This window comes from Ursus arctos, unplaced genomic scaffold (genome assembly GCF_023065955.2).
Source record: "Ursus arctos isolate Adak ecotype North America unplaced genomic scaffold, UrsArc2.0 scaffold_4, whole genome shotgun sequence".
Taxonomy (NCBI): domain Eukaryota; kingdom Metazoa; phylum Chordata; class Mammalia; order Carnivora; family Ursidae; genus Ursus; species Ursus arctos.
The window spans coordinates 25,998,750-26,026,120 of record NW_026623056.1 but is presented as its reverse complement, the minus strand read 5'-3'; the positions used below and the strand labels follow the sequence as shown (position 1 = coordinate 26,026,120).

The 27,371-nt window shown below is 36.2% G+C and overlaps 1 protein-coding gene and 1 pseudogene across 1 annotated transcript; one reads left to right on the top strand and one right to left on the bottom strand.

The window, feature by feature from the left end:
* The first annotated feature begins 306 nt into the window (after nt 1-306).
* Nucleotides 307-25,616, top strand: PPP1R2 (protein phosphatase 1 regulatory inhibitor subunit 2). The gene is made up of 6 exons (XM_026496131.4): nt 307-916; nt 12,363-12,470; nt 15,529-15,606; nt 16,257-16,351; nt 21,555-21,722; nt 24,067-25,616. Exons 1-6 carry the CDS (start codon nt 795-797, stop codon nt 24,111-24,113), a joined length of 618 nt encoding a protein of 205 aa, XP_026351916.1. The 5' UTR covers nt 307-794; the 3' UTR covers nt 24,114-25,616.
* On the bottom strand, nt 10,667-11,924 carry LOC113253307 (POU domain, class 5, transcription factor 1-like; annotated as a pseudogene).
* Nucleotides 25,617-27,371: the final 1,755 nt, after the last annotated feature.

Below are 27,371 nucleotides of genomic sequence, written 5' to 3'. Positions count from 1 at the left end.
GTAAAATAGGTTAGACTATTTCAATGCTGGTTATTCTGATTTCATAAAAGTCAGTATTCTGTGATTTCATAATAGGTCTCTAAGGACCACTCTAATGCTGATATTCCATGAATTCATAACAGCTAAAACTTTTAATGCGGTTAAATGGAAGGAAAGGGGTGACAGATACATCATTTCTCTGAAAATCAGCCAACATCTTTGTGGAATGATGTCACCGTGAGCCTCAGTTTTCCGATCTATAAAACACAAAAATAACAACATGGACCTTATGAGCTGGTGGGAGTGAGCGTGCCTGGAGAGATCTGTAACTATGCGGAGGCAAACCAGGAACCTCTCCGAATGTTCTCTGAAACTGCTCCTGGACTCTGAACCCGAGCCTGGGCAGGGGCGAGCAGACCGAAGGGCCGGGAGGGGGCGGGGCGAGGAGGTTGGCTTTGTTCTCGCCCCGCCCCCGCCCCTCCCTAGATATCGCGAGAGGGCGGGTCCGCTTGGCTTCGGCGTCGGCGTCGCTCCCGCGCTGGGGCGCTAGGCCGGCTTCTCTCCACCGGCCGCAGTTAAGTGTCGGTGGCGAGGGGCGCGCGAAGGGCCGCCAGCCGCGCGGCGTCGGCCGTGGCGTCGGGGTCGTTGTGTCGTGACAACGACTCCCGTAGCCGTCTCCGCGACAGCAGGTGCGGCCGCTTTAGCCCCAGGCGGGCTCAGCGGCTGCCTGGCGAGTCTGTGCTCGCGCCCAACCCTTTCCTTCCTGGACCCAGCGCCAAGCAGCGACGCTGAGCCGACCGCCGGAGCGGCGGGCAATGGCGGCCTCGACGGCCTCGCATCGGCCCATCAAGGGGATCCTGAAGAACAAGAGTTCTACGACTTCCTCTGTGGTGGCCTCGGCCGAGCAGCCCGGCAGGAGTGTCGACGAAGAGCTGAGGTGAGAGCCGGGAGCGACGGCCGCGGGTGGGCCTAGAAAGCTCTTCTTTCCTGCCCGGGCGGCCCCGCCTTCCCCCCCGCCGCCGTTACTGGCCCCCGCCCCGACCCCGACCCCGAGCGCGGACCGGTGGCTGGGGCGGCCGCGTGAATGCGGCTTCGGCACCGGTCGGGTCTCGCTCCTCCAGCCTGGCTGCCGGGTAGAGTGATTTTAAAGAAAGCAGGAGCTATGACGTTAATCGTTTTTTTCCTTCTTTTAAAGTATACGCGCATATGTAATATTTTTAAAACAAACATCTGATCTTTGAACTTTGGGAAATTGGGAACATTAAAGAATCACATAGAAGTTTCAAAGATTCACCTGTTAAGCTTTTATTATTTCTTAACCTCGTATCCGAGATATCTAAAATTCTTCAATAATAAAAATCTTTTCTTGGCTTGGGATCCCTTTAACATCCAGTCTCAAGCCAATATGAGAGCTCTCCATAAAAAAGACCCTTTTCCCCATTTTTCTAATCGAGCTTCCACAGCCATTCCTTTTTAGGTGAACATTATCAGAAGCATCATGCCACACTCAGTCTCTTGGATCCTTGTTTGTCATTATCTCTACACTAAGAGAAACCAAAATTTTCCGAGTCCTTGGTCTATATTTAATGGAAATCTATTGCTAATTATATTTTGCATCTGCAACAAGAATTTGGAGTGCTTTCTAGTCTTTGTTCCTCTTGAAAGGCATAACTAAGCTCAGAACAGTTCAGAGAATAGCAACTTAAAATGATCCAGTGATATTTTAGTGGTACATATTCACAGGTACACATGTATAAAGATGTTGCCCCATAGCATTGTGTGTAATAGTGAATAATTGGAAACAACCCAAGATATATTAATAAGGACTGGTAAAGATTATTTATGGTACATTTGTGTAATGAAACAACATACCACCCTTTTAAAAAGAAGGAGAAAGATATTTATGCACAGAGGAAGATATCCAAGGTGCAATGCTCAATGAAAGGTAAGTAGTACCATATATATAATGTAAAATATACCACTGAATTAGATGTGCTGGGGTCTTGGGTGTTACAAGATACTAAAAATATAAAGACTGTATTCTAGAAATAAAGCTTAAGAGAAGTTATTAAAATCTGTAAAGGCATAGAGCTAAAATGAGGGCATTTGTAAAAACTTATTACAACTAGAGCATACCTGTTTAGATATCAGTTTAGGACTATAAAAGGAACTACTACTTGGTGGTGGTAAATTCACAGAAAACATTAAGTAGGATGACAGTTTAGAATCATGGCCTTTTGGGATTGGAAAGGACCTTAATTTGTCTCACAACTTCTACACTCCCACTCTCTTTTGGTTGCTTGACTTACATTCTGTAACAGGAAATTTTCCAACCTCTATTTTGGGTAAACTGCTTCAAATGGGAATTGGTGGAGAATGATGGTTGTAGGTTATTGAATTAAGAAAACAGAATCTCACTGGAGCATAGCTATAGCAGGAAGACCAAGATAGTTAACAAACTGTAGAAAGCTCTTAGGAAGTTTCAGGGTATTCAACAGCAAGAGTATCATTCTCACTGGCATTTATTTATGTTATTTAGTTATTCTTAGTGTGAGCTTCTTTTTGTTTGGCTACCAAGTGGCTTATTGTTTTCCCCTATCTTTCTCTGCCTCCTTATCTTCTGCTTATTCTCAACTTGGATCTGCCATAATTTCCTGTGGTCTTACTCAGTGGGTTAACCTCTTTCTGTAATTGGCTGGGGTTTACTTCCAGGTATTTCTGCCTTGAAAGCCACTATCCTAGGCTGCTACCAGGACAGATTCACTTAAAAGGGGACGTTTACAAGGTTCCAAGGTGGATGATTTTTCATTGACTTGTTTAGACGGTTAGACAGCACTTAAGTCTTCAAAGGGAACTACCAAGCTCTAATTCATCGAGGTTCATCATGTTTGTAGTAAACAAATAGTAAAAGGAGATGGGCTTTTTCATTATCCGTGTTATATGATTGTAAAGCAAAGAAAATTCTGTTGGTAATACAATACACATTGTTTATGTCACAGCTTATGCAAACATTATTAGCAACTTTATGAGAGCCTCTTTGAACAGAAACGATAGAAGTATAGTTGAACTCTCTTTGTAATGTTTGTCATTTAATTACAAGCAGTATTCCCCTTTTGCTATAAAAAAGGACTGAAAATAAAAATATTATTTTATTAAATACACTTTATTAATACACTTAAAATTCAGAAACTAGTTAAGTGTAGTGTAATAGTTTAACTTAAATGTTGAAACAGAGTATAAGGCAAAAGAATCTCATATTAATGTGAAAATGACCCAAAATCTAAGTCAATTCTTGTTATTCTTGGTAGTTCTGTTCTACATAATCACCACAAACTCTGAATTAGTGAATACTGAACCATTGCTCCTAGGGGAAATACAGAGTTAGATTCCAGCAAGGTTCCCCCTTATGCTTAGAACACTGGACAGCACTCTAGCACTACACTTGGGAGCCATTTAAAACAGTGGATTCAATTTAAAAAAAAAACACAAAAAAAGTAAAAAATATGTTACTAAATGGACACAAAAGAGACACTTATTTACAGTTTGAGAGCTGAAACAAGGTAAAGTATCCATCACCTCTTTTAACAGCTGGGAAGATGTGCATGGAGCAACTCACAATTGTTGCTGTTCTGTGCATGTCTGTGAGAGACGGAGGAAGCACCTCCCTCACGTAAGATTTTGGAGTTACAAATAAATTTTATCAAGTTGGCAAATTTGCAAATACAGAATCCGCAAATAACTATCTTTTATTGGTGCCTTTATCAAGTAAAATGCAGTGGTAGTTTCCTTTTTTGCACACACCACTTCACCCCCTCCTCATTATTTGTGAGGATATTGTTTAATGTAACGTTTTATTCAACATGAAGAGATGTTACCAAGGAAATTTTTTCTTTTAAGGCCCAAAGTTGAGTTGTCTTGTTTCAGGTGTCTCTGAACTTTTTTATTATGGATCTTTTTAGTGAGAAAAAATTCAAATATGCTTCAGGTATGTTTGTTTATAATTTATCTCATATATTACTATCATTAGATAATATTTTAGGGCTCAGTATACACTTAAGGTGAGATTCGTATAAAATATGTTTCAAATGGTCTTAGTTTTTTTTTTAACACGGTTCTTGTCAGACTTTTTTTTTTTTTGTCTCAGTGCTATTTTCTTATTCTCTTTATGCTTTGCGTTGGTACTGTTATCTTCAATAAATGGTTTCTTTAGTTACCACGTGTCAGATACCATTTTCGGAGGGTTAGTTCAATTACAACCGGATAGAATCTGTAAATCCACATAATCAGGCATAGATAAATCTCAGTATATGGTACCACACTATTCAATTAGAGCATCACTGTCATCTCCTATGATTTTGGGATTCCCATTCTATCAGGGTACCTGGAATATAGTGTACAACTTGTAAAGGTCTAAAATAACAGATCTAGTGAGTAGCTATGTGCATTTCATCAAAAACAAGAAACCATTGATTCTGAGATGTACGTGATTTTATGTATCACCAAGAAAGAAGAAAATACTGTCAATTTTAAGATGCCATCCATTTTAAGATATACTGTTTTCAGAGAGATTAAAACAAGACTGTGCATTTTGAATTGATGAAAATAAGAAATGTTACTAAAACTAATGTTATGAGAAGTGTTAGAGGTTAGTGATTAATCTAGGGCTAGATTGCCTGGGTTTGGATCCTGTCTACTACTTATTAGCTCTGTGACTTCCTGTGAGTTATTCATTATATTCATGTGTAGTTTAATTATATTAAATGAGTTAATAAGGGGCGCCTGGGTGGCTCAGTCGGTTAAGTGTCTGCCTTGGGCTCACGTCATGATCCCGGGGTCCTGGGATCAAGCCCTGCATCAGGCTCCTTGCTCAGTGGGGAGTCTGCTTGTCTCTTTCCTTCTGCCCATGCCCCTACTTTAGAAAAGTAAATAAAATACATTAGTTAATAAATGTAAAGTTAGGTTAGCTCAGTATCTCACCCTCAAATGTTAGTCTTATTCAAGTAAAAGTAACTATATGAATCTAATTTTTCTCACATCTCAGTAGATTGTTTTATACAGTATGCTCTGAAGTCACTGTGTTCCATTCAGATTGAGTAGTACTCTTAGGTAATGTAGGCACATGCACTTGAATTAATTTTCTTTAATATAATTTTATGTAAACATGCTTCAGCTTCATCTTTTTCTGCCTGTAAAGGGATATGGACTGTAGAGCCCCACTGAGTAAAGTTTTCCCGAAGTGACTTTTTGATTACTGATGGCTTTTATGGGTAACTCTTACTTTAATTGTTCAGAAATTGTGTCAAGCTTCAAAGTCTTATACTTTGTCAACCTATGTAAATTGAATCTTTATTTAAAGAAAGAACCATTTCTTGAAGTGTGCAATTAAAGTTTAACACCTTGAAGCAAAATCCTGCTTCCTACTCTAAGCGTGGCTAAAACTTACCAAATGAGCAAATCACAAGCAACAAGAAGTACGGGTAGGTCTTTTAGGTGGTATCATATGAGCTATCAAAGTGAAAGTGAGAAGGGGTGACTTTTTCTGGACCAGATTTAGGCTGTAAGAAAAACCAATGTTCCAAGAGGGACGGGGAAAATGAAACCAGCAGGTGCTTTTATCCTCCCAGCGGATCTGAGATGTAAGTGGTGGTACCCCTATTTTTTCTAGGTAGAAATAATGAACTACAGAAGGTAATACAAGCAGCTTGGAATTAAACTCCCTTTTGCTTTTTGGATTTTGTTACTCTATAACTAATGTTAATTCTGCCAAAACTTTAGAGATGCTAATTTCCGTATTTAGTGTCCTCTGCTGACAGTTCTTTCTACTTCACTACTTTCCGCCTAAGAATTCCTGGCATGCTTTGTAACCTATTGTTTTATGCCTTTATTTAAATTTATGTTTTTGCAAGATACTGTTCTCTTCTTTGGAGCTGAATAATTCTAAGAATTTCTTTTGCTCTTAGTTTTGTGTTGAGGAAGTGGAGTAAAGCTTCGAATATATAGTCCTTTTAATAGTGGAAAGTAAACTAAAAGACAAACCAGGAGGAATTTGGGTTACATATAATGTGATTATATATAATGTGGTTTATACCTTGTATATGTATCTTTGGTATATATATATATATACACATACATATAACATGGTTTAAATCTTTACATTTAAATTTAAGTGAGTTCTGTTTTTCATCATTACAAGTCATCATTACATTGTTGTAAGTATATATATATATATATATATGAACTTGCTCATATTTAAATGTAAAAAACTTAGATTTGTAAGAGGTTTCTAATAGAAAGGCAAAGGGTGTACACATAATTCATAAAAGGAAAGTAAAATAAAGCATTTCTTCATATTTATAAGGTAATGAGCAAAGAAACATAAAATAGCTTTTAAATAATGATTTGTACTGCTCAAGTGGAGATAATACATACAGAAATACCCAATCTTGGCAAAGTTTTGGTAATTACTGGGGTCATTACATAGTCTCTCTTTTGAAACTGTATGGCAACTTGGAGTGAACTGTAAAGCTCTTGATGAATTTTAACCCAGATATGCCTGTCCTAGCAAGTTTTCCTAAAAATATCATTGAACAGAATATGCACAAATGTGTTCACTTCTGCTTTATTTTAAATAGGAGAAACTTGGATTCAATATAAATATCTAACCTTGGCTGAGTAGTTTATTATTGAGTATTATGCAGTTATTTAAAACCTAAAGACTAGAAAATCCAAGTGGCTTATTATAATAAAATATATATAGTAGTAGCTTCCATATCAGTATATGTATTTATTTATTTATTTTAAAGATTTTATTTGTTTATTTGACAGAGATAGAGACAGCCAGCGAGAGAGGGAACACAAGCAGGGGGAGTGGGAGAGGAAGAAGCAGGCTCATAGCTGAAGAGCCTGATGTGGGGCTCGATCCCATAACGCCGGGATCACGCCCTGAGCCGAAGGCAGGCGCTTAACCACTGTGCCACCCAGGCGCCCTGAGTATATGTATTTTTATATACTGTAGCTACTGTTACATATATATGTACACAGTAAATATATTCTTGTATATACTGATAGCTTATATATTTTATATACTATATTATTTTATATAATAATAGAATTTGCAGAAATTGAAACAGTGGGTTAGGGTGCTGGAATTATCATCATTAAATTTTATCCTTAATTTTAAGAAAACATTATTTCTGCTTGTATCCTGCAGTTCTTTTTTTTCCTGTTATCTAACAAAATAGATATATAGGGTGTTTGGGTTTCCACACATTAGAGAAACCTTTTAAACTCCTAACGGTCTGTCATTCTTCTATCCTAAGCAGTAATGATGATAAGTTACCATTTTTAATTCAGTATTGTTAACATCATTTAGGAAATAACTTGTTTTATTTTGAAGTTAGGAAGTACCTAACAAGGTCATTAATATGTGTTTATTTTAAAGTATTTTGTTGTAATGTACTACAAATATAGAAAGATGTGTTAAATGTAATTTTAAAGTTTAAGAAATTATAAATTATTATATTTATATTATAAAATTATTATATATATTATAAAACACCCCTGTAACCACCATCCTGGTCAAGAAAAAGAATGTTTCCATCACCTCAGGAATATCTCCTACTCTTTCCAGTCACCCTCTTTCCTCTCTTGGCTCCCAACACAACCACTTTCCTGACTTTTATGGTAATCACGTAAGTATACATCCCTACACACTTTACTTTTGCCAGCTTTGTGAACTCTATATATAGAGATGTGTTAGCTTTCTTTCACAGTATCTTTAGTAGGAAATATTAATAGGACTGTCTATTTATACACGTTTTATGAAACTTTTACCTGTGATTTTGTTTCTGCCTGGCACTTAACCTCAGCTGTAATTTCAGAGGCATTTGTTCTCTCAGGAGGAAACATTTAGTTATGCTATCCTGAGTCTCCCTTTGCTTATTAATTGGATTGCTTTCTTTACAAACTTTATCTAATTCTCTTTATCTAATTTAAAGCTTGTGTATGTTTCTCTCATGATTCTTCTAATCAGAGCTGCTTGATCATGTCTGTTGTGAGTTTCCTTATATAGTATGAGTAAACCTAGTCATTTGCTTTCTAAGTTCACAGAAATTTGTAAATAAGAACTATTTAACAAAATGTCTGAAAACTGTTGACTTAGTCAAGTACAAAACTGTTTGCTTTTTAGAAAAATTCATTCTGTGGCAGATAAAAATTTTTCAAAATCATGTAGATGTTGAGTCTTGCAGGGCAAGGCAGAAGGCATTCAATTCAAAAGCAGTTTTAAACATTTCTTCAGAATAACCTTTCTCGGGGCGCCTGGGTGGCACAGCGGTTAAGCGTCTGCCTTCGGCTCAGGGCGTGATCCTGGCGTTATGGGATCGAGCCCCACATCAGGCTCCTCCGCTATGAGCCTGCTTCTTCCTCTCCCGCTCCCCCTGCTTGTGTTCCCTCTCTCGCTGGCTGTCTCTATCCTGTCGAATAAATAAATAAAATCTTAAAAAAAAAAAAAAAAAAAGAATAACCTTTCTCCACCCATTTTCTACCCAGTTCTAAGTGAGATATGGTTTCAGGATTTTTAACCCAAAACTGTAGATTTTAAAATCATAAAAACTCTTGATGTTTGTGTGGTACTTTTATAATTTGATTTCACAGACATTTTTTCAGTTGATTCTTTGAACAACCCTGTTAAAACTCCCCATTTTATTATAATTTCCATGAGGAGTAAATACAGCCCAAAAGGGGGTGTTTGTTGGACTTTCCTGTAGCCACAGGACTAGTGAAGGGTAACTGGAACTTGAACCTTAAACATCTATCTCCCAGTTAAGCTGTTTTTTTTCCCCTGCCGCCAAGACCAATTATGTATTACTTAGATAGCAGCTAGATATATAAAGAAATCCAGTATTATAAAGCAGGGTCTATTTTTCCAGTTTAGTTCACTCAAGTGTTTTGTTTTGTTTTTTTTAATACTAGTGAGATTAAATTTAGTTAGTTGAAAGTTCAGGTACATTCTATGCTGAATTAAAAAAAGAAAAAAAGCGCAACTCTTTAAAGAAGAAATCTTGTTTCTGTGCTTCAGTTAATGACCAATATGTCTTAAGTTTTAGCTTCTTAACAAGCTTTTAAGATGTTGACTGTTTGATGGTGAGGAGGCATTAGGTAACTTCTGACTACTTTTTGGGGAAAAATAGGAGTTGTAGTTTCAGTCACTTGTGGATTATGTCTGGACCAACCTTCGCCTCTTGATTAAACAAAGGATAAGTAACTTGAAGTTGTAGTCGAAGTACTTAGTCTGTAATGGAATATTAATCAGCTTTAAAAAGGTAGAAAATTTTTATACGTGCCACAACATAGATGAAACTTGAAGACATTAAGTGAAATAAACCAGTCACAAAAGCACAAATACTGCATGAGTTTATTTATATGAGGCACCCAGAGTAGTTAAATTCATAGAGACAAAATGGAATGGTGGTTGCCTGGGGTTGGGAGAGGGGGGAGGATGGGGAGTTAGTGTTCAGTGGGTAGAGTTTCTGTTGGGGAAGATGAAAAAGTTCTAAAGATGGATGGTGGGGGTTTCACAACAATGTGAATGTACTTAATGCTGCAGAACTACTGTACACTTAAAAATGTTTAAAATGGTGAATTTTATGTTATACATATTTTATTACAATAAAATGTGAAGAAAAAAGTGCCTAGTCCAAAATAGGGACACTGTGGGTGCTCTGGAGAAGAAAGCAAGAGAACATGAAAGCGAGGCTCACCTACCATGAGTAGGCACATATAATTTTAAGGTGACTTAGGGCATGGAGAAAGGAATATGATATTAAAGTTTAAGTATGTCATTTTTCAAGAACATTTCAGAATCTGGGTGTTGGTAGATTTAGGAAAATTAAAAATATCTATAGTAAAACCTCACCAATGTGTACAAGTGCAGAAAAGATTTGAATCTGTAAAATCTACATTGATTTTTTTACAGAAGCTTTATTTTCAAGTATATAATCAAGGCACAAATTGTAACAAAATATTGTTGGGTGGCAGAGAGGTCTTTGATGTCTCTTATAATGAGTAGATCCGAAGAGTTTGTAATTAAGTCATCTAAATAATTAGATGTTTTTGTAACATTATTATTAGTTTTGTAATATTTTTTTGTAATATTTGTAACATTAGTTTTATAAATATTTTGTTGATATTAATATGGATGTTCATAAAACATTTTTATTTCTTAAGTAGATTTATCTCAAGTATCCTGAATATACCATTTCTTAAGCTCTTATTTTTCTATATTAAAAAAAAGAACTATAATTTTATTTGCACCTAAATATTAATGGTATTTAAATTTAGCGAGGTATTCCCTGTAGTTTCATGTTCTAATTCTTTTGATTGTTTTTGATATCTCTAAAAAAAATTAGGCCAAGGAAGTATTCATTGTTTTATTTATTTTTTTGCGCGTCCCAGGCTTCCTTATTTAAGAAAGTGGTGAGTGATGTGGGAATTAAAAACAAGAGCATCCTTAAACTTCACCTTCCCTTCAACCAGTTCACCCCAAATTCCCTGCCCCATACCCTTTGCATTCCCAAGTCCTTTCTTAATGAAGAACTTAATCCCTAAACCCTGGTATAAACCCCAGGTTCTCTTTCCCTAGCTCTCCCCCTTCCTCTGGCCTCCATTCCTGGGAAGGGCTGGCATCTCAGTTTGAATGCATGGGAGAGCCCAGAGTGGTGACAGACACAGAGGGGAAGGCTTCACCCTCAGAGAGAGGGACTGAGGAGTACAAGGTAGTGAAGTGAGGTCCCCCAGAGCCTGGGGTACAAAAATGGGGTCCTGGTGCCAGAGGAAAGGATATTCTGTGCCCTGAGAAAGGGGACCCAGTAGCCTCAGAATCCTCTCATTGCTAATAGACACTGCTTGGTCATTTGCCCTTCTGCCAACGATTGTTGAACCACGCTCGGGCCACATTGTTCTCAAGTGGAAGCTGCTGTGCAATGTGGCGGCTCGGCTGCAGCGTGGGTTTCTGGCACTGCAGGTGCATGTTCTCCAGGTTTCCTCTCACTCGGCTCTCGATACTTATCGTACTTGTTGTACTGATACATACGATACATGTATATACTTTCATATATACATATATTTTATTCTATAAATGCTTATTTTATTGTACTTACTTATGGCTTTTACCCTACATCAGTTTCTATTCCAAGAAAGTACATACATACGATAAGTATCATACTGATACTTATTGGTACTTGTTCACTTTCTCTTTCGGGTCTGCACAAGGGTCTCTGCTTTGCATATCTCCAGTACATTTTCATTGTTGTCAGCTTTCCCCACCCGCTTCTGCAGCAGGGGCCACAGCTTACACATGTTCTTGAAACTGAGCTGCAGAGCCTTAGAACAGCAGATGGTGGTTTGGCTAAACACCTTCCCAAAGAGAAACCCCCAGGGTGAGCCCCACATTGGCCTGAGTATATCCCAGGGTGATCCTCTTCTGCTTTAGGAGCTTGGCAAATTGTTCCAGGTCTTTTTGCAGAGCTTTGATGTCCTGGGACTACTTGGGGTTTTGCTCCAGCTTCTTGTCTGCTTCACAGCCCCAAGTGGGGCAACGCTGGTCTGGGCAGGGGTAAGGGAGGCCTCCTCAGAGTTGCTCTCCAGCCCACCTCCCCACTCACCTTCCTGCTTGCCCTCCAGCCAGGAGGTCTCCAGGCCGCCTTGGGGTATCAGCCCTACTCCAATCTGAGGTCCACAGTAGGCAAACCCCTCCCCCCCCCCAGAACTTATATTGCAGGAGGGCATGGGGGAATCCCCCATACCTCAGTGCCTGTCCCAGTGCCCAGCCCGATTCCTCACCCACCAGGAGGGTCAATCCAGCTGGGCTCTAGCCCCCCGGGCCCATCCTCTCCACCACCAGGCAGGGGCGAGCAGGCCAGATTGGAAGTCCACTATCCTGCCATGGGGAACGGAGGCACCCCAAGCCAGGGGTCTGGGGAAATCTCATTGTTTTTATTAAACTATTAACAATATATAGTAGATAAAAAATCCTCAATGACTGAGATCATGCAGTGTGTACATTTCAGTTTTTTACTATTATTACTTCTGTAGACCAGATGAAGACTAAGCATGTCATAATATAATACTGTCTTGACTGGTGAAGATTCTGAATAGTGTGTTTTTAATATGTGGGCACTAAGTATTCTATAAAATGCTTGTGTTATTGTACTTACTTATGGCTTTTACCCTACATCAGTTTCTATTCCAAGAAAGTATATGTAAAAATAGAAGCTAGCAGTCAAACAGAAGCTGAAACGTGGGATTTGGATGTTTGTCAGTTTTACGTGTGTACTTTTTTATCTTTTAATTCACTGAGGAAATTTTTTTCTTTTTAATTTTAGTAAAAAATCCCAGAAGTGGGACGAAATGAACATCCTGGCGACATATCATCCAGCAGACAAAGACTATGGTTTAATGAAAATAGATGAACCTAGCACTCCTTACCATAGGTAAAGTTTCGTAGACTTATTCCTTTTTTACTTCCATTTTGCATTCCATATGAGCTTCTGGATAATAGCTGATTTACGTTTCTGTTTGATTTTATATTTGTTACTGGAGCACTAATCAGTAACCCAACTGCATATTTTTGAATAATAGTATAAGTAATATGTAACTTTATTTTATTTTTTTAAGATTTATTGGGGCGCCTGGGTGGCACAGCGGTTGGGCGTCTGCCTTCGGCTCAGGGCGTGATCCCGGCGTTATGGGATCGAGCCCCACATCGGGCTCCTCCGCTATGAGCCTGCTTCTTCCTCTCCCACTCCCCCTGCTTGTGTTCCCTCTCTCGCTGGCTGGCTGTCTCTATCTCTGTCAAATAAATAATAAAATAAATCTTAAAAAAAAAAAAAAGATTTATTTATGAGAGTGAGAGAAAGAGGGAGCCAGTGCATGCACAAGCAGGGGGAACAGCAGGTAGAGGGAGAAGCAGGCTCCTCGCTGAGCAAGGAGCCCGATGCAGGACTCAGTCCCAGAACCCCAGGATCACAATTGATCCGAAGGCAGATGCTTAACTGACTGAGCCACCCAGGCGTCCCAGTAATATGTAACTTTAAAACTTGGGAATCTAGGGGCACCTGGGTAGCTCAGTTGGTTAAGCGACCAGCTCTTGATTTAGGCTCAGGTCATGATCTCAGGGTCATCAGATCAGGCTCTACACTGGGCATGGAGCTTCCTTAAAATTCTCCTTCTCACTCTGCCCCTCTTCACCACCTCCCCCTCTCTTAAGAAAAAATTGGGAATCCATTTTGTACATTATAATTGTAGTAGTAAATGTTTATTTGTTGTAACTCAGTGGTCCCTAGCCACTGATGATACACACAGATTAGTGACTTTTGCCTTCCTTAAAATAATCTCTTTATAAAAAGGAAGATGAAGGTTGGGCTTGTTTGCTTTCTAAGTAGAAATCAGGGGCTTACTCAATCCCTGCAGAAAAGGATAACCTCACAGCTTTTTTTAACCCATTCAAAGACAAGTGGTCATTACTATTGTTCCATGTCCTTATTTTTAAACTTACATAATATTATAGTTCAGATAATTACATTGTGATTATTGGCAGTTTTGAGTCTTCCAGAATTTTTTAAATGAATTACAAAATTATAGTGTGTGGCAATAATTAGTATGAAGACAAAAGTAGTACCAGTAAGCATTATGAGAAGATAGAGATTCTAAGTAGTAGAAATACCTAATTCAGATCATGCCCTAATTTGTATTGAAAAAGATTTCCAGGAATGAAATACTTTGTCTGTGAAGGAAGGTAACATAAATGCAGGGGTTACTGTTAAAATAGAGATTAAGAAGTCTATATTTTGAATCAGTGGATGAAAACTTTGGAAAACAAGTTGAGATAACTTATAACTTGATAGCAAAAACAGTAAAAACGAGAATAAACATGAAGATTTTGACAAAGGCAGAAATAATGAAATAGGTAAAGGTGCTGAAACTCAATACTAATAAAGCGTAAGGGAAGAAATAGACATATCATTTATGAAAAGTGTATACCCTTATTTTTCTTCTAATTAAAAGAATATACCTTAAAACATATCTTAAAGCTTTTATTGTGCCTGAAGCCACAGTCAGGGCTTTCTTCCTTTTCAGTAATGGTAGATAAACCCCATCCTTATCTGTGTTGGTTGGAAATATCTATCCTTAAAAGAATTAAAATTGAACATGCCTGAAAAAATAGTTGTAGGCATTATTTTTAGACTGTTTATACTTAAAATATAATAAATCTGAATCTCCCCTTTACCTTACCCATATCCTTCCTCTGGGAGTTGCCAAAGTTATTTGGTTCCTAAGTGATTGAGGCTATATGTATGTACAAGATACATGTGCTCAGCTTTTATCGATTTAGTGCTCAGTTTTACCAGTTTCATTCATGGCCCTTTTTTAAAAGACTTTTGTTTAATAGAAGAGGATGCTTTTTATAGAAAGATCATGTTATCTAAGAATTTGACACTGTTAGTATACAGAAGTTATTCATGCTTTTCTAAGTATGTGTGTACGTATATTCACACACAAATACACACATATAATTTGTCTGTAAATTTTGTAACATAAGCTAGAGTTGTCTGTGAAAGTCCTACAAATTGGTAGATTATTTTTTTCTAGTCTGTTTAATTATATCCAATCATGTAAATGACTTTATTTCAACTTCCCATGGAAAAAAGAGCATCATCTAAGCTACTGCACTATTTAACTTGTCTCCTCAACTAACCAGGAAAGATATGAATTAGTATTTTTTTTTATACAGGTGACTTCTGCTTTTATACACCTTTCAGTGGCTTGAGAATTAAATATGCCCGTGTTTGCAATTAAGTGGGGAGAAAATTTTTTATTAGAGGATAGATTGGGAAAGCTAATAGCTTTTAAATGCCCTGAATTAGGTCTTGAGGACCTAATTACGGTATTTTACCTAGCCTGCATGTTTCTGTCTTCAGGTTGATGTACAAATACATATTCTAAAACCAGACAGTGGTTTTGTTTTCCTACATATTTGTTACCTCTCACCGGATGGAATAATTGAAGTTTTTTATTTTTTACAAATGATTCGAGTTCTTAATATTTATCTTCATGGTTGCTGTAGTGATTTTTAAAAATCATTTGGAGGGTTTTATTGATTGCTGTTGTATTTTCAAATATTTGCATGGAATAGAAATAATTTAAATTAATCCTGGGGGCACCTGGGTAGCTCAGTGGGTTAAGCATCTGCCTTTGGCTTGGGTCATGATCCTGGGGTTCTGGGATCAAGCCTTACATCAGGCTCCCTGCTCTGCAGGGAACCTACGTCTCCCTCTCCCTCTGCCTGCCACTCACGCTGCTTGTGCTCGCTCTCTGTCAAATAAATTAATATAATCTTTAAAGTAATACAATAAAATTAAGCCTCAGACAACAGAGGTATAAATATGTTGATATTATAACTAAATCAATAGAATTATGGTTCTCTCTACTTAAATTTTCTGTTTGAAAAATTACAGTTGGGTATTAATTATAATGTGCTTGTCTCTCTAGTATGGTAGGTGATGATGAAGATGCATTGAGTGATTCAGAAGCCACTGAAGCCCTGACCCCAGATATCTTAGCTAAGAAGTAAGTACTGATGACTATGAAGCATTTCCACTTACACATTTTCACTTGTTTTTAATTGTGCAGAGTTAAAGACATTTCACTATACTTGCACAAGTGTAAATAAAAAGCATCAACTAAGTTTATTTGGATTTTTCATAGCAACTTTTGTAGTCTTGTTTCTAGATTAAAATCAGAGTATACAGGTAGCAGAAAGATGAGAGTACTGGAGCCTGGTACACAGATTCCTTGTGTCAATCCCCTATGCTTTTGTGTTTTTGTTGTTTTGTTTTAAATATCCTATGTTTTAAAGATCAAAGTAAGATGGTACATCTGGCTGGCTCAGTCAGAAGAGCATGTGGCTCTTCATCTTGGGGTTGTGAGTTTGAGCTCCACATTGGGTCTATACCAGAAATTATTCAAAAATAAGTGGGTTTATAAACAAAAATCTCTCTCTCTTTGCTGTTCATTGATTTCTATCACCCGCACTGTTCTTACTGCTTACTGGTTTCTGTACCCATTCCCACTTTCTTGTTTTTTATTTTCCTCATGAGATTATAGCTGGCATATTAATGATCTTTAAATGTTTTTATGAGACACAAGAGTTGAATGAATGAGACACTCAATAAAAGAATATCACAGTGTTGATTTCTTTGTAAATGATTGTTGTGTAGATTAGCTGCTGCTGAAGGCTCCGAGCCAAAGTATCGGGTTCATGAACAAGCAAGCAGTGAAGATGAGGATAGTGACCTCTCACCTGAAGAACAAGGTAGTTGATTTCCTTTATTGCTCTCAGCAGTGTGCTAATAATTTTTGTTAAAATAAATCCATTATTTGAAGGTTGTCCACTGGTTTTCCTTTTGGGGAGGTGGATGGTGGGAGGTTAGGGAGCAACATTTTTATAATTCAGATTTACTTGTGTGGGCTTATTGGAAACAGCTTCCCTCCCCCCTGCACACACACCACCCCCCTTGGTTTCAAGAATTTGGGAAAATATTACATCTTTTAAGTAATTATAAGTGTTCCTTTCCTTGTACTTTTTTCTTTTTACACTCTGATATAGAGTAGATGCTCAGTAAATATTTATTAATGTTTTTAGAATCATTGAGTGTTTGGATGATCTTAAAATGGGTAGCAGTGAGAGCTAATTTCCCAATTGCTTGTGCTTTTTCTGTTTTAAAACAGTGCTGAAACTTACCATATGAACCAAGATGGTCAGATGTAGAGTGAAGATTTTTTTAGGTCCCACTGAATAAGAAAAAGAACGGTAATATTATAGGCAAGGAGATAAAAGAGCTTTCTCAGCACGGTTGGAAGAGGCTCTTGTATCCCATACAGTACATGCACAGTTCAGGCATTGCTACCTATTCGTGGTTTCTGTTTTTACAAGTATAGTGGTTATCTGTGGAGGTGAGAAGAAAAGGCAGATATTTCATCTTGTTGCATTTTACACTCTTTGAACCTCGTGAATATAGTCTTTTCAAGAATTAAAATTGTTTATATAGTTTTTTTTTAAACGATTTTTAAAAGGAAAAATCAAGCCTTTATATAGGGAAAAAGATGCAAGAAAAACACAAACACACCCTCACAAAAAAGAAAAAGAGAAGAGTTAGTGGTGTACTTAGATCCTTGAAATGTGGATATTACCTGTACTGTAAAGAAGTTCAGAAACTTTAGAACTGAGATTCTGAATATTTGCTAGTTAATTGTCAGGATCTTTGTCATGCGTAGCTCCTACAGTATAACTTGCTACTCCTGTCTGTCATCTTCAGAATATAGCTTATTCAACAAACTGTGATGGTCTGAGCCTAATTGTTGTACAAGAGAAAAAAAATTTTACGTATAGCCTAATCCCAAGTTGTGTTATAGGTCTTGTACCCTCAGTGACTTCCTAGCTTATTATCCAAAAATATACTCCAAAAACCCACGAAAGCAGTTTCAGATATGTTTCTGGAGCTGGTTTCTTCATTATTCTCTTAAAAACATCATCTGTTGAGAACAGAAATTTATTATTAGCCTATATTGTCAGTTTTCATTAAGGGATTCGCCCCCCCCCAAATTGTAGTTCCATGAATTAGCCAGCAGGGGGAACAATTTGGTTACAAGTTCAAAAGTTCAGTTCCTACTAGTAGAGTTACTGACTCCCGTAGGTGTTTATTGCTTTTAAACAAATTACATATCTGAAAGTCCTTGTTTATTGATAGAAATTCTTAAGACAAATTATCCTGTAACTGATAGCCTAACAATTAAGATATTGGCTGTGGAGTCAGACAAACAGAAGTTTGTACTCCAGGAATGTCGCTTGTCTATTTTGTAACTTCTCTGAGCTTCAGTTTCTTCATTTCAAATTGGGATCTATAAAAATATTTAGAGGTATTGTGAGTATTAAATGAGATAAAGAATTTAAAGCACTTAACACTGATTCTGTCATATTGTGTTTAGTAAATAATAATTTTTAATAACTTAAATAATTGGTGTATTCTCCATTATATCATTTTATAGAATAGTAAAAGAAAGTGTAAAAAAGCTAATTCACTTGTGAAGTTCACATGGAGAGTTGATTACTGTTAGAGCCAGGCCTAAAGAGTTCTCGAACTCTTTGTAGTATGTTGCTCTGCCACACAAGGATTATAGGTAAAATGAACATAAAGAGTAAAAAAAGATTGAGACCACTTGTAATAGCATCTTTCTACAACATAATATATATTTTAAACTTACATAAAGCATTTTGAGTATTCTAAAATTAGAATGTATCTATAACAAGCAAAACCAAGTTCAGCATCTCTTAGAATTAAAAAGAAATAATTTTCTTACACTGTAAATAGTATTCACAAGAGAGAAATACTGATATGTCAACTCCTAAGAATAAAAATTGCAAATTAAAACAGTATCATGGGGGCGCCTGGGTGGCTCAGGTTGATTAGCAGCCGACTCTTGATCTCGGCTCAGGTCTTGATCTCAGGGCTGTGAGTTGGGCTCCACACTCAGTGTGGAGCCTACATACATACATACATATGTACATACATAGTACGTAATAAACACACAGCATCATGGTCCCTTTCTTTCCTTACAGATCAACAAAGATTAAAAAGAATGAGTTTCTTTGGGTGTGAATGTGGAGAAATAAGTTACTCCTGTACTGTCAATGGGCATGAAAAATGGCCTAGCTTTTCTGGAGGGCAGTATGGCAATATATGACCCAAAAGCTTTAAAAGAAAATGACGCCCTTTGATCTAGCAATTCAGTTTTTCAGAGTCTGTTCCAATGTTTTGTAAACATTTTTTACTAAGTCCTACATGTTATACATGTATGCATAAATTACAAAAAGAAAAATTTCACAGAACAGTACTCACCTTTACTATGTGTAATGCGTTCCAGTTTATTGTTTCATTTCATTTTTAAAAAAATACTGGTTGTGACCCACTAAAGAATCCTGATGCACGGTTTGAAAAAGAAACTAGTTCATATTGAGAAAATAATAGAACCAAAGCACAAAATCTATGTGTATTATACTATAAAAACATTGAAAATACATGGAAATTAGAAATCTTTGCTCAATACTTTATAACCATTTAAAAATTATATAACTCTGCTATGTACGTGGCAAATTTTTACTATATCTTCATACACCTAATTGTCTAAACTCCACATCATTTTAGGGTAAAAGGAAGGGTCATATTATACTTCCTCAGATGGTAGGCATAAACTGAACCTTGCCTGGGCAAAGTGGGACATATGGTAATTGTAACTATATAGTAAGTGAAAAAACAGCGTATATAAAAATATAGGAGTTATTTTTAGAAAAATTTCTAGAAAAAATTCTTAAGTCATAAAATGTTAATGGTAATTTCTCAGTGAGGAAATTGAGTGATTTTTTTAAGTTTCTACCATGAACGTGTGTTACTTTGTCATGATAAAAAGTGTTACCTTTTTAGTAAATAGATCTGGTAATGGAGGCAATCAGAACCATTTTTTAAAATTCATTATTGAAGTACAATTGATGTTAACATTAGTTTCAGATATGCAACGTATTGATTCAACAATTCTGTACATTACTCAGTGTTCATCATAAGTATAGTCACCATCTATCACCATATACAGTGGTATTACAGTATTATTGACTGTATTCCCTATGTTGTACTTTACATCTCCATGACTTATTTATTTTGTCACTGAAAGTGTGGAAAACCATGTTTGTTTGTTTTTTAATATTGGTTTTTATATCATTTGAATACTTGAAAGGCATCACTAAAAGTTTAGTCATGAGGATTTGGTCTTTTTATTGGCCTCTTTTTTCAGTTTTACTTCCCTCTACCATATGGTATTCTCAAAGAATAAAACAAATCTCAAAAGTAATTCATAAGTAGAGAAGAAGAAAGATGACTGGCAGGGTGTCGGTTATTTGAAACAAATGTGTATGGAATACTGAGGTGGTGGTCTCAGAACTTTCCTTTTCCCAACCCAAACAGAGACTGAAAAGTGATTGATCAGTACTAACAAGAACAATAAATGCTTGCTTTTGAAATATAAATAAGTCATCTGTAAGTATAGATGGTTATAAAAACTTAGAGGGAATTAAAGGAGATTGAGAAAGTACTTTGAGTAGCCTTTTTCAGAGATTACTCTATGCTTTTCTGGCATTAAAATATTTTCATGAATATAATAAAACTATGATAAATAAATTTTAATGCTCGTTTGACAAAATAAACAGTTGGCAGTTTTATGTCACCCCCTTCATTTGCCAGTCTAAAATTTTAAAACCTTAGAATTATTTCTACAGAAATAGTCTTTAAATGCTGTTAATAAAATATGATCAGTTATGTTGATTGCTGCTAACCCTGTGTTTCTATGGTGAAGACTATAAATGAAAGAATAGTCTAGGCTTACTTCACTGTGTCTTATAACAGCTTTTCCTTAAAATTACTCTGGGAATGAGGTTTTGTTTTAACTAGCAGTGTTTTAAATCACCACAGTTTTTTCATGGATAATGAGAATATTTATTTACTTACTTATTTATTGCTAGTAAGAATTCTTTTTTAAAGACTTTATTATTCATTTGAGAGAGGAGAAGCAGACTCCCAGCTGAACAGGGAGGCCCACAAGGGGCTCAATCCCAGACACTGGGATCATGACCTGAGCTGAAGGCAGACGCTCAACTGCCTGAGCCATCCAGGTGCTCCATTAATAAGTATTTTTGAGGAAATTTGTAATTAATTATAAAAACAGAAGACTTGAAAACACTAAATTACCCCACAGGTCCTTGACCCAAAATTAACCACTGTTAATTGTTGAGTCTTATTTTCTGTGTGTATGCATACACATGCATGCAGACATTTTACCTGACATGTATATGGTATTCTATAGCTTGTTTTTTTCCCCATTCAACTCTTTCTGGAGATTTTCCTTATGTCTTTAAATTTTCTTCACAGATTTAACTACTAATGGCTTTTATTCCTATTTTCCCATTAAGATGTACTTGAATCATCTAAAGCAGAGGTGTCCAAGCTTTTTCTGTAAAGGACCAGATTTAGGTTTTTCTGTAAAAAAAAAAAAAAAAAAAAAAAGCTAAATATTTTAGGTTTTATGGATCATATGGTCTTTATTGTACCTATTTAACTCTGCCATTGAGCTTAAAAGTAACCATAAGCATTATAGAAACAAATGAGCACAATCATGTTCCAATAAGTTTTTTAAAAGATTTTATTTATTTGAGAGAGAAAGAGGGGGAGAGAGCACGAGCAGCGGGGAGGATCAGAGGAACAGGGAGAAGCAGACTCCCCACTGAGCAGGGAGCCCTACTTGGGGCTGGATCCCAGCACCCTGAGATCATGACCTGAGCTGAAGGCAGACGCTTAACCAACCGAGCCACCCAGGTGGCCCCCAATAATAGTTTATTTACCAAACAGACACAGGTTGTTTTTTCCTAATCCTTGAGCTAAAGAATTCCTAAGCCTGCCTTTTGTATCTTGTAGAAAAAAAGCGACAGTTTGAAATGAAAAGGAAGCTTCACTACAATGAAGGACTGAATATTAAATTAGCTAGACAATTAATTTCAAAAGACCTACATGATGATGAGGAAGATGAAGAAATGGCAGAGACTGCAGCCGAAGAAAGCATGAACATGGAAGAGTCAAATCAAGGTTAGATGTTTCTGAAATTATCACTGAGACACGGATTCTTTGTGCCTAAATAACATACTTTATTTTGCTTTATATGTTTGAAGAACCTCAGAAATTTTTTTGAATTTCACTTAAATTTATTATGCCAAACTCTAAAATTTCAACCCCTGTGGCCAATTTCAGAATAAAGTTTTTATGCCCAGAGTTGATTTGATTTAAGACCATATACATACGACTGGGTTTTTTCGTTTGTTTTCTTGGCTTAAGCAATGATGTTTGTCTTCACATTAAGCTGTATTTTGTTTTTGATGTTTCAGACTATAGTTTATCTGTCTTATCAATCTAAATTAAGGTTTAAACTTTTTAAAAGAAGCATACTTTAATACGGAAGATTTGGTTTTAACATTCTTTCAAATACAGAGTACGTCACACCTTTCCAGTGTTGATTCTTTTGACTACTGGATTGACAAAATACCTGATTTTTATTTGTTTTTAAGCCCTCGCAACCTCGCAACCTGCCAATCCATAGTTAATAGATTTTATTTTTTCAATTAAATTCTGGTATTTAATGAAGGTGCATCTTCTGCTAATGTGGATTTTGTGCCCATTTACCTACTCTTTGTACTTGAAAACTGATGCTTTGTACTTTATTTGTTGTGCCTCAGATGGTTAAGCCTTTTGAGAAAGTAAATCACTATTATATTCTTTTGGTGAGCATATATGAAATATGAATGATTCTGTGATAGAATCTGATGACTGTGTCTCGTTTAATGTCCTAATTAGAATATTTTTTATTCCATATTATGCTTTAGCCTTTCATTTTGTTGCATATAGCATTTCACTTCGATTTTATTCACCATGGTTTTTTTTTTTAGCTTGTATTTAACTGAACAAACTTCATTTTAAGTAATTATTGTTATGTCTCTCTCTTCCTCTTTTAAAGTTTATTATCCATTTTTAGGTAACGTACTCTAATTGGTCTTTGTTTCCCATTTACCTGTGTCTCGGTGATTTATTTTGATGTAGTCAAAATGAATGCTTCTTTGGTTATAACTTTTCATCAATTTCTGCTCCGACTTTTTTTTTTTTTTAAGATTTTATTTATTCGACAGAGAGAGACAGCCAGCGAGAGAGGGAACACAAGCAGGGGGAGTGGGAGAGGAAGAAGCAGGCTCCTAGTGAGGAGCCTGATGTGGGGCTCGATCCCAGAATGCTGGGATCACGCCCTGAGCCGAAGGCAGACGCTTAACGACTGCGCAACCCAGGCGCCCCTCTGCTTCGGCTTTTAATATCAATTCGTAGTGACGCTGGCAGAGCACTACAAATATCCTTCATTTGCTGGAAATTTGCATCAGTACCACTGGGTCAAAGATTAAAAGGATTTTTTTAAGATTTATTTGTTTACTGAGGGGGTGGGGAGAGGCAGAGGGAAAGAGGGAGTAAGTATTAAGTAGACTCTGCTCTGAGGGTGGAGCCCAATGTGGGGCTCGGTCTCATGACCCTGAAATCAAGACCTGAGCCAAAACCAAGAGTTGGACACCTAACTCTGACTGTGCCACCCAGGTGCCACAGATTTCTTTTTCTTTAAGCCATGGCTTTTGAAAAATAACTCTGGCCTTTTGTCTGCCATTGCTGGTAAGATACTAGATTTCACACATTTAGTACATAAATTACATTTTTTTCTTTTAAGTCCAATAGATGATTAAAATTTGTGTTCGCTCAGTGCCTGATTTTTCTTCAGTGGAGAAGTACTCTTTACACAGGAGTATATCTTATTTAGCATCATTAAGTCCACAAGGATAGAAAAGACTATGTAGTAAGGCTTAGGGAAGTAAGTTCCTTATTTGTCCTCTACTCTTTTTGAGCCCTTAAAAAAAAAAATCTTATCAGCTTTGAAAGCTCCAGGTTTTGTGTAGCCCATTACTTTATGAGCGTTGTCATTCTCCTTCTCTCCCCAATCTCTGCCCATCCTCATCTGTTTTGTTGCTTTTTAAAAAAAAAAAAAAAAAAAAAAAAGCAGCATGTTTAGACTCTAAGGAAATATTTTCTTGTTTTGAGATCTTTTTATAACTTCGGATATTTGAGTTGTCTTACCTGCTACTTGTGATTTATTCACAGAAATGTTCAATCTGAAACCTTTTGTCCCATCACCAAGTAGACACCTTTGTTCTGCTCTTTAGAATATTTAGGAGGTATACCGATTCTTTTATGTCAGACTAATCAGCCTACATCAAGTCTACCTTATTTGTTTTTTAGGTTTTTACATTTATCATCCGTGGCAGTGAAAGGGGACTTTAGCTCAGGTAGTTCCAAGATTGGCAATACACAATAAATTATATTGACTTTTTTCCTTTTATCTTTGCAGGATCTGCTACAAGTGACCAACTGCAAAACAAATCACAGAGTTCATAGAAAAGATTTGTTCAACACTGTAATTGTCAGATACAGACCCTGTTACTATAATACACTGCTTCTTGTTCTCAACAATTCATGACTTAAGTACCAAAATGCATACCAGTTATTATATATTGCCAAGAATTAAATGACTTTCGAGACTAATTAGACTGAAAATGCCTACTTGATACATATATTCTTGTGCCTAGTACTTCACCACAAATATAGCATAATGTCATCAGTCCAAAACTGCATTACTTTTGTAAGAACACTGGTTAATTTGTATATTATATAGCTTTTTATGCTTTAGAGGTTAAAATAATATCTTTTGGGGGGATCTAATTTATTTTCTTCACTTCTAGATGTGATAGCTCTTATAAAAAGTTTTTTTCTTTTTAAATCAAAATCCAGTTGGAACAGCAGATTATATAAGCTGGTAAATACTCAGTCTGAAAAGTATTTTAACGTGTCTTCAACTTGATTTGGCTGTTTAATTGAAAAGGACTATAAGAGTAACTTGCATTTTCTGGCCTACTATCTTTAAAATTCCCCTTGAGTTTCTTTATGTTTACAAGGACAGGATTGAGTTTTTCCTCATCAAAACTAGCATTTTTCACAAATAAATTTATCAGGTTAAACTTGCACTAACATCTGCTCTGACTGTTTTTTGTACACTTGATGGGCAGACTTTCAGATCAGTTTTTTAAATAAATACAATTCTGATACAGTTTCAACATTCCCTTTATATACCTGTCTTAACCTCCTGCCTTTGTTTCTTACTCCTTCCCACATATATACACACAGCCCTTTATCTTTATATATAAAGGGCAATAAAGATTGTCATGAAATTAGGAACTCTTCCTTCTCTCATATATTCTGTCATTTGCTGCTACGATGAAATGTTTATTTGACTATCAATGCCTATCAGTTCTTCTAATACATGGAGAAAATTGAATAGCAGCCATACTGTAGACAGGAAGTACAATTCAACTGTGGAATTTCTACACCTCTCTGATTTACAGCTTGCTAATTAAATTGCTATAATTAGTTTATTGTTTGACTTGATTAGACCGTAGAAAACAACTAACAGGTTTTTTGCATGATGAGAGAATTGTGTGTAACCAGTGATATGATGATAGTTCCTGAATGTACAGACAGAAGTAATCCTGAACACTTTTTAATTTAAAAATTTTAAATAGTCCCTGCTTTAAGGGAATATGATAATGTATACTATGACAAATGTGCTTTATTCTTCTAACACAGTAAGATCTGGATTTTTTTCCTGAAATGAAGTGCTGTTCCTGTGTTAGTTTAGTGATAGTTTCATTTCTAGTCAATTATTTGTATCTTAATTTTTTTGTCAGTACCAAAAGAATTCATTATATGAACAGACTTTTAAAATAATTTCTGTATATTGTATATATGAAATGGCTTTTATTGAACAGCTTACTTCCACTTGCAAGTTTATGAAAATACCAATATGTCAAAATAAATAAAAAGTGGGAGAATTCTTTGCTGTTAGAAGAATGTGCTTTTTATTTTGAATGACTTTTTTTTTAATGGGATCCAATCAGAGCACTTCTAAACAATATAGTATTCTGACTGAAACTTACTAGCTTGTTATACCTGTGATTTATAAACAAAATAGTGCTTATGTCTGCTTTCTGCTTTCTGCATTTAGATTGTTGAAGTATTCTTACTGGTATAAATCCACCTTGGGGAATTTAAGCTTATACATATGCGTATACATATGTTCATGTACATAGACTTCTTTTTCTTTTTTTTTTTAAGATTTTATTTATTTATTTGACAGAGATAGAGACAGCCAGCGAAAGAGGGAACACAAGCAGGAGGAGTGGGAGAGGAAGAAGCAGGCTCATAGCGGAGGAGCCTGATGTGGGGCTTGATCCCACAACGCCGGGATCACGCCCTGAGCCGAAGGCAGACGCTTAACCGCTGTGCCACCCAGGCGCCCCCATGTACATAGACTTCTGTTCTTGGTGTTCTCATTTTGAGTTCTGAGAAAGTATGCACACACTCTTTATATTTGTAGAAATAGCTGCTATACAGTGAAGAAAAGGTAAAACCTTTAACAATTGATTTGTTTGCCGTTTTCTGCAAACTTTCCTGAAACTTAAATCACAGGCAAACTCTCATTTCTGGTTTCAGGAAGTATGTAATTACCTCAGAGGAGTAAGACATGAAAAATGACATGCTCGGTAGAATTTTAGGTAGTCAGATGTAACTGAGTAAAACCATTTTCATGTCATGAGTTTCTCATTGACATGGTATTGGACTATATAAAAAAATGAATCTTTATAATTCAAGTTAGATTTTCCTTTGGAGAAAGTTATCAGTGTTCAGTTCTAGCTAAGGTAGATTTTATTTTCAATTTTTTAGTATCGCTTCTGCTTAATTCTTTTGGTATCTTTTTTATTTTTCAATCTGAAATTGAGCACTGGCGTTCTTTAAAATCTGAGACATATAATGGTATAAAAGATTGTTAAAATATTAATAACTTTAAATTAAATATTGAAGGAAAGTGCCATTTTCCCCTAGACATTCATAATTTGTTCCCCTTCAAGTTAGTACAGTAAACACATTATAAGGAAACTATTAGTAGTATGACAATTTTCTACCTGTGGATTTTATTGTCTTGCTACCCAGCTGTCTTAGGACTGTGTTCTATTTGCCACGTGTTCTGGATACCATGAGAGGTTCTTGGACTGTATTGTGGCAAACTAGTTGTTTTGTGTTGGAAATGCTAACAAGAACTATCATTTCTTGAAAACGTATTATTTGTTCTTGTCCATCATTGTGCTCGGTCTTTATTATCTAATCTTCAAAACAACCACACAAAGCAAAGATTCTTATTAATACTTTGTAGGGAGGACAAACTCTTGGCCAAGTTATTCTAAAGTCTCAGTCTCTCATAAATGCTAAATGGCAGGATTCAAATCCAGACCAACTAAATATTATGCTTTTTAATCTATCCAGAGAATATAGAAAATTCTTTTATTTTAGAAGTTATACCTTACAAATAAACTTTATTTGAATTATTGATAAACATTGTATGCTTGTAGAAATAATATTTTTCAAGTGTTTAGTTTGAGTTTTTATTTCTTGTTTTAAACTGGACTCTTGGGGATAATTTTATTTTGTTTGAGGTTAGTATGCCAGTTAGGAAAAATCTCAAAAGCACAAGTAATCAGTGGCTATAGATATCTAAATACATGTGATTTGGTTGTATTCAGCAGGTTTATTTCTAACGGGATT

Coding starts and splice junctions, on each gene's coding strand:
- PPP1R2 (XM_026496131.4), top strand. CDS start 795: ATGGCGGCCTCGACGGCCTCGCATCGGCCCATCAAGGGGATCCTGAAG. Junction 15,607..16,256: donor CCAGATATCTTAGCTAAGAA/GTAAGTACTGAT, acceptor ATTGTTGTGTAG/ATTAGCTGCTGCTGAAGGCT. Junction 21,723..24,066: donor CATGGAAGAGTCAAATCAAG/GTTAGATGTTTC, acceptor TTATCTTTGCAG/GATCTGCTACAAGTGACCAA.